Genomic DNA, 8,342 nt, shown 5'->3' on the forward strand with positions numbered 1-8,342 from the left:
TTTAAAAAATGTATCAAGTCTATAATTTTGTTTAATTGTTATTATATTGAATTCGGATAAAATTAATTACACTACATTTAAACGCAAATGTATTTTAAAACTATTAACGCATTGAAGAATTTAAACATTACAATATATACTTTTTGTTTTAAACATAACATTAATGTCTTTCAAATGCTATAATACAATTCTAAATATGTATTAATTAAGATTGAAAATATAATGCCTGCAAATGCATTTTAAATTAATATACATCGGACTAACCATGTCCTTAAAATAATGTCATATATTATATTTATTATTTTTTGAGGGAAAATAAAATATCAGATTGGTACATTACATATCAAAATATATATTGCCTGTTGGAAAAACATTACATAATAAATAACTTCAATTTTTACCTGATAAATTACTCTGATTCGTTATACCTATAACGCATCATCTTCTTCACACAATCTTTGTACGTTTCACGAGGGCCTGGAACAACACCGACAGCCCTAGTACCTAGTCCAGCATTTGCTAGTCTACCTTCAGCTTCTATTATAGTTGTTCGTCCTTGATTACTTTTACCTAATCCCATTCCTTCTTGCCAACCCATTTTCTGTAATAGTTTGTTACCTTTATTGTCTGATCCAATACCCAATTTGGTTGGTTGTTCATAATCTACGGTAGCTTCTTTAGCCTTTATGTACTTGTCTTTTAAGTTGTTTAAAGGTTTATCAGGTTCGTTATATTTCATCCTTCTTTCTTTTGCTCTATCTCTATATTGAATAACTCGTTTTGATTCATCGTCAGGATCCAACCCTCTTTCGTTGTACCAATTTCTAATATTCTGTTTATGTAAGTCGGACATTTGTTGATGTTTTATTAATATTTCTTTGCTACTAAACTGTCTTTTGCACAACAGACAAGCAAGTTTAACCCAATCAGTATGTTGTTCATCTTCATTTCGATTAGCTTCTTCCATAACTTCATCAGTGTAACTATTGTCATCAGATGTGGAAGCAACTGGAAATTGCTGTTTTTTAGGTTCTGCCTTAGTACCCATTACAGAATACCCAATATCTGCTGCAGCTTGAGTTTTTGCAGTTTGTATTGCAACTTGGGCTGCCACTAAATTTTGTTTGGCAGAAATTTTCTTTTGATTTAATGTTTTTGCCCACTTTTCCATATCCTTAGCAATACGTTTTGCTACTTTTACTTTGTCGTCATCTTTTTTATCTTCTACTGGAGCCTCTTCTTTTTTAGGTTCATTATTAATGTTATTTGTATCAGAATTTGAATTTTCATTTGAAGGTGCTGATAAATAGGTCTGTTTTGTAGCATCCCAATAAAGAAAACTATTCGTAAAACTATTAAAATAATACTGCGAGTTTGCATCGTAATAGAGCTTTGTGTGTGGGTCATAATAATAACCAGATCCTTTGTCATATTGATAAGTAGATAAATCAGGTGGAGAGTATGTGGCATCTCCTTTTCCAGATGGAGGTTGACTTAAAGGATCAACTTTATTAGCAATAGGTAATGGAAAAGATGGAACGGCTTGTGATATCACAACTGTACCAACAGGTGCGTAAACAGCTGAAATAGGTTGTACAGACGGCATGGAAGGCATATTAATAGTCTCTCCCTTTTGAATTTTTTCTGTGTAAAAGTTAGTGTAATATTGTACATAAGAAGTTCGTTCAGCAGGAGTTTTTGCATAAATATTTGCACTAAATTCTGCAAGCCTAGGAACATCAGCTATAGTGTAGTTTGGAGTTTCTGGTTTTTGATTGCTCCATTTAGCTGCTTCTACTGCAGCATTACCCATTGATGCAGTAGCTATTGGTCCAACTGGTCCAAGTTTACAATATGACACAAGAACTTCCTTTCCATCAATAAGCAATGGATCTTCCACTATTAATGCGTTATGGAGGTACATAGCATCAACCACATTGTTCATTTCTAAGTAGCAAAGACCTTTAGAGACATTTGTCAATGGATTTCGACCGATTCGAACACTTCGAATAGGCAGTGTTGATAGTGGCTGTATAGCTTTAAGAACATTTTCTTCAGTTGTAAACAATTCTAGTCCTCGAAGTAAAACTGTATGTGTAGGATAAGAACTTACTTCTTTTGTGTGATCAAATATTTCACCCACTTCCCTTGAGGCTCCACATACAAAACAGCTTTCCCTGCGCTTAAAGTTATGAGCATTGCATTTACACCACCAATCAGATAACATTTTTTCAGGGTCAATTGTAGAAATAGTATACTGCATAATTGCTCTGAAGTTATCTCTCAGCATCATTTCGCCCTGTTTACTTTCCATAAGTGTCTCAGCTTCTGCTTTTGTAAAAAATTCCACAAATGCAAACCCGCGAGATGATCCAGTGTCTTTTTTCCTAATCAGACGTATATCAACAGGTGTAAGACCACATTTCAGTATCTCTTTTCTTATATCAATTTCAGATATATGAGGAGCTAAGCCACGAACTATGATAGTTTTATTTGGAATTTGTTTTTTAAATGTGTACCTATCAAAATCTTCTTCACGATAATATTCTTGTGATCCTTCTTGATTTCTTCTTGTATCTACAGTATTATTATAGTGGCGTCGAGTACTAGTAGTAGCTGAGTCTGAATATATGTTTCGAACTCTTGGCCCATCTGAACCTTCAAGACTCCTTGAACGACGTTTTCTACGTTCATCATCACTACTATTATACTGACTTGTTTGTGAGTCACGATCACCCGGAGAATATCTACTCCTTCGTTTTGGAGATCTAGACCGGGATCTAGATCTTGATCTAGATCTAGACCTACTCCTTGACCTTGACCTATGGTGCTTTTTATGTTTGCTATGTCGCCTACTACCATGTCTACTTGAACTCTTATCATGTTTACTTTTTTGGCTATGATCACGACTTCTACCTCTTTCTTTACTTTTTTCAGTTTCCAGAAATGAATCTACAGATTTATACCAATTAGTTTTATTATTTGAAGTATCTACACTTTGTTCATTGTTGATGCTATGATTAGATCCGTTTGAACGAGGAGATGAATCATAAGCTACCAAGTCCATTTCAACACTTCGTCTAGTAGATGAGTTTACCTCATCATTTGAATCATAACCACATGTATCCTTGACCACAAACTCTGCGTCCATCTTTACAATGAAACAAACAAACAGACAATATATATTAGTTTAAGAAACTTATTAACTTTAAATTTGTATTCCTCATACGCCTTGGTCCCTTTTACGACCTTCTTCAGATATGACTTTCTTTTATTATTACTTACCCAAAAGTAATAGAGTTAATTAAATGATGCAAATTAGTTACATACTATTCATTTAAATTAACATTACTTATATGTAAACAAATTATTATTATGTCTATAAAAAAATGAAACTATTTGGATATATAATTCCTTGGCATAGTTTCTCTATTCGGTAACATATTATACATTTGTATTTATAAAAATTACAATTAATATAAGGCATCATAATATATATACATAAATGGATTATTGTTAATTATTAAATAATGATCAACATATAAGACTACAGTTAAATTTAATTTAATTTGGTCCTACCTCAAACAAAAATGAATGTTCTGTGAATGTAGCACAGGCAACGTAGCTTTAACTTATTCTTGACAGTTGTTTGGATTGTTGAATAATCTGTAATACAATTTGTATTGAAATTGAGTGCAATAATTAGAATGATCAATTTATGATCAACAGTGGACACTTCGTCAACAACGATAATCAATCTGTCAGAGGCTCAAGATGAATTTCTGACGCATAGCCGATAACGACTAACATTGTTTAAAATTTGACTAACCTTTGGATATTTATAGTACTAGCCGAGAACTAGTTTGGAACAGTCCTAAACAACCAAAGCGTAATGACTGAACAGGCTGATACACAAATCTGCAATACATTTACAATGACTTATGATATTATATCCAAATATATTTTAAAAATCCATTAATCAAAACAGTTGACTCCAGTGGTGAAACTTATTTAAGAACAAAAATGTGGTTTTTCATGTATTCTTCTAGTTCTTAACATATTTGTGCAAACTAAATTTACTATGCTTTAAAATATTAACCATATAATATTTATATACAAGCTTAGATAGTTACTAGTATGCTATAACTTATTTAATTATTAAGGTATAAAATAAATCTATTCATATTAACTGTTGAGACTTATTATATTTACAGTTTGATACAAAAGAAAAACCCTAGTTATGATATTATACAACCAACTTAAAATTACTATTAATTATATTATAACTAAATAAGCTGAATTACAAAAGTAATTATGAAACAATCCATTTTACATCATTTAGACTTTTCAAATTATCATAACATTCCTAATATTACCTATTAAAAATGTAGGTAACATTACAAAAATGAAACCAATCATTTTTTTAACTTAAAATTTGAAATAATCTGGGTCGACAAAATTTCAAAATTTTTAACTAGCTATTAAATTGTTGAAACTACATTTTTAGCCTTATAACAAAAGCGTTAATGGAAATATTTTAAGACATAAAATAAAAGATGTACATTATTACTAAATATTATACATATATGCAGCAGATATATCAGAAGTTTAGTTGGAATAAGCAATTATCAAAGTAGTTGTGTATTTATAATATGTAAACTAAGTGATCTATTTATCCTAAGACACTCTTTTTCAAAAACTATAAATATTTTTGAAAATATATTTATAATGATTTATTATTAACATTTTTAAAATTTTTAACTTTTTTATTCAAAATTTTGATAAATTAAAATGCTATAAAAAAAATTCTGCTTCATAATATAAAATTAAAAATGTACATTGTCATTCAAAAGAATAAAAGCATTAAAAATATAATTTATTTCCATACATTATGTCTAGTAACAACGTAAAATGATTGTAAAATTAAAAATATGTATAGAAGTTAATTTTCTGAAATAACGTTAAATTGATTACCAACATTCAACTTCAATATAATCAAATCAATCAGTATAATCAATCATGGAACATGTATATTTATAATAAATAATAATGTATACATATTAATATGATAAAAATTGTAGATCAAGTTCTAATTATTATCAACTGTTTTATTTATATAGAAAACATGAAAAACTATTATTGGTTAATAAATTACAGTATATACATCCCTAATGATTTTAATATTTTTATTTGATATTAAAACAAAACTTAAAATATTGTTAGATTTAATCTGGGATTTTATAATACAGTCTAAGACAATATCATTTGACATTTTAAATCGAACAATAAATCTGTTAAAAAACAATGACTAATTTAATTTAAATACATTTTTATAATTCGTTATACTTTAAAAAAAAATAATTGTAAATACAACGAAGGAATCTCTAATTTACTTTTTATATCAACATGATTTTAAAATAAAAAAATATTTGAATACCTGCACAGTGTATTATAGTACCTACCTCATTATAAAACTCAATTGAACGTTTAATCATCAATAAAATATTTGCATATTATACTTTGTAAATGTATGAAGCTAAATTGATGAAATTAAGAAACTATGAAATTGTTTTTAACATCAACTTCAGATGATTTTATCATAACATTATTAATCTCTATCTATCACATACTATGACGTATTAAAGCGAAACTAATATTTTCATTTAATATGGTACAAATGGACACATCTAACCTTCAAATGGTATTCAAATTTATAGGTTATAAGTTATAAGAAATAAATTATTGAAAAAAGGCTATGCACTTTTTCGGTAATTTTGTTTGTTAGGTAATGCTTAATAAATTTGAACAGTTTGCAGTTTGGCTATGAAATGATAAATGCAAAGAATTGTTACCTAAGCCATAATGAGTGTATGGACAATAGATACAACAAAATATGTTATGCTGACAGGCATTAACTTAGGGCAATCTAGTATGTAATAGTAGACTATAGTATATTAAAAACATGATTTTTGTAATATATTAATATAGTATAATTGTAAAATACTACTTAATAAAATTAGATAGGTAATTTAAACCAATTATGAAACATATCATTATTTTATGTACCATTGGTAAGTGGAGTAGACAGTATATAATAGGTAATATATTGTAGGTACCTAGGTTAAGTTTATAATTCAACAAATAGCCAATATGACCATACAATACATCTTTGTCTTAATGAAATGTTTGTTAAACTTAGTATTCATAAAAATTCTGATAAACTGATATCAAAATATAACTTCAACTTAAGTAAAAAATTTAGCTTACCTACTAAACATAAAACATAGAATACAACATTATGCACTTAAAAAGTCAACATAATAAATACCCAACAAAAATGCAATACAACTATAATACATATACAATTATAGAAACAAGTAACATACAAAATATTTTATAACATGATCCACACAATTTAATGATAGTTCATAAAATAGTAAAGTTATAACTTTGATATTCTATATATACCTATAGGCATACTAGGTAATTGTTAACTAATAAAAAAAATCTGTAGAAACCTAATAATTAAAATTGAAATGTGCATACATCCTTTATATTATGTATATCTTATAGTGATGGTGTTCTTCATCTTGTCAAATAATCTGTTAGATATACTTTTTACACTATATTGCAATTAATTTAGATCCTGATACATCTTTGTAAACTAATAAAATTTAATACAATATTTGAGTACTAAGCATCTGAAACCATTTATGTTATTTTTTAAATGACATTGATGGTTTAAGAAACAATAATTTAAGTGTGCAAAGTCTTCTTAATAAGACATTAATTAGAAAATATTGAGTTGGGTTCGGTAGATAAAAGTTCTCAAAATTGGACAATATTAAGATGTTACTCACATATAATAATTAGTGCTGATTGTGTGCCGTATCTCAGATTATATGGTATAGATTGTTTTAATGGTAGAATAAAAATATAACCACATTGCTGAGAAAAAAATATTTTAAATCCCTAGCTATCTATAACACTTCCGAGTTTTTAATAGGCACCATAAATCGGCATTCATATGTACAAATAAACATATTAAAAATAGGTTAATTCTTGTACTTAAGAATTGTATAATATAACAATCAAACATCAATAAAATATGTAGTTGTGTTGGAATCTTCATTGAACACATCAACGATGAAAAATTATTTTTAAACAACAAACAAAATGAATAGTTATTATTGGAATTGTAGTCGACCGCAATAGGCTGTTGTCTACTTACCTATAACCGAGCTTCAGCAAACGATGAAAATACCTTCGTCCGACAAATGACTTATTGAGCAGAACGTTTTTTGGCTGTGTGTCACCGAGAAAATATCACTCCGAACACACAATGTTTCGATGACGTTGACATCTTAATAACGATTAACGAGTACTGCTATGAAACAAAAATTACACGTAACATCGATTTTAATTTTAAATTATTAAAACATTTAAATTTTTGTTCATTGGTGTTATGATTTACGAATATTTACGACCATTGTGGCATTGTCCATTCGTTATCAGCATCTGATAACGCGGGCCCGGGCCGAAGCACGCCGTAAAATTCCAAAGAGAATAAACAGACTGACAACCCGCTCTTTTTTAATCAATACCACAGATACCTGTGTAAGGTACCTTCGACCAAGATAGTATAACATATATTTTCTATATACTCGAAGGTAGGTACAATCAAAGCTGGGCATTAACGAGTTAAAAATTAAAATTAAGTTAAAACGTTAAGTTAATATTAACTAAGTTAAATAACTAGTTACTTTTTTTTGAAACTAAATTTTAACTTAATAAGTTGATTTTTTTTTACAAATTTAACGTGTTAACATCAAGTTAATTATACACAGATTTCTTAAGATTAAGTTATATTTTAAATTTGATACAACCCATTGATTTATAACTTGATACCTTAAAGGAGCACACAACACAAATAAAAAAATTCTTTAAATTTTTTTTAAATGTTAAATTATTGTAGTTATGGTTATATGAAATGATTTTGTGAAGATACAATGTAAAAAAAAATATTACTTTAAGAGATATTAAGAGATATAGAATAACCGCGTGACGTCACTGGGCCGGAGTCATCGAATTGCCTATCTTATACGTGTAAAAATTCCTTGCTTCACACAACGATTTATCAACCTAAACATTTTCTTTTTAAAATTTAATTGACGTATAAATGTGTGGTTTTATATGTTTAAGACGATGCAAGAATCAGAATTTCAATATTTCAATATTTAGTTTTTTAAGTATTAAAAATCTTAAAACAGACATTTTGGTTAAACGGCGGACCCGTTTTTCGAACTCCGCGCACCGCTCGCCATGACATGCGGTTTAACCAA

General features: G+C 28.4%; 1 protein-coding gene across 1 annotated transcript; it reads right to left on the minus strand.

Annotated features, from left to right (window-relative positions):
• Window positions 1-289: 289 nt before the first annotated feature.
• Window positions 290-7,509, minus strand: LOC111026366 (RNA-binding protein 5). The gene is made up of 4 exons (XM_022304437.1): window positions 7,232-7,509; window positions 3,830-3,918; window positions 3,580-3,666; window positions 290-3,151 (listed from the first exon to the last, which is right to left on the minus strand). The coding sequence occupies exon 4, from the start codon at window positions 3,149-3,151 to the stop codon at window positions 410-412; it is 2,742 nt and encodes a 913-aa protein (XP_022160129.1). The 5' UTR covers window positions 3,580-3,666; window positions 3,830-3,918; window positions 7,232-7,509; the 3' UTR covers window positions 290-409.
• Between the last annotated feature and the right edge of the window lie 833 nt (window positions 7,510-8,342).

This window comes from Myzus persicae, unplaced genomic scaffold (genome assembly GCF_001856785.1).
Source record: "Myzus persicae strain clone G006 unplaced genomic scaffold, MPER_G0061.0, whole genome shotgun sequence".
NCBI lineage: Eukaryota > Metazoa > Arthropoda > Insecta > Hemiptera > Aphididae > Myzus > Myzus persicae.

Coding starts and splice junctions, on each gene's coding strand:
- LOC111026366 (XM_022304437.1), bottom strand. CDS start 3,151: ATGGACGCAGAGTTTGTGGTCAAGGATACATGTGGTTATGATTCAAAT.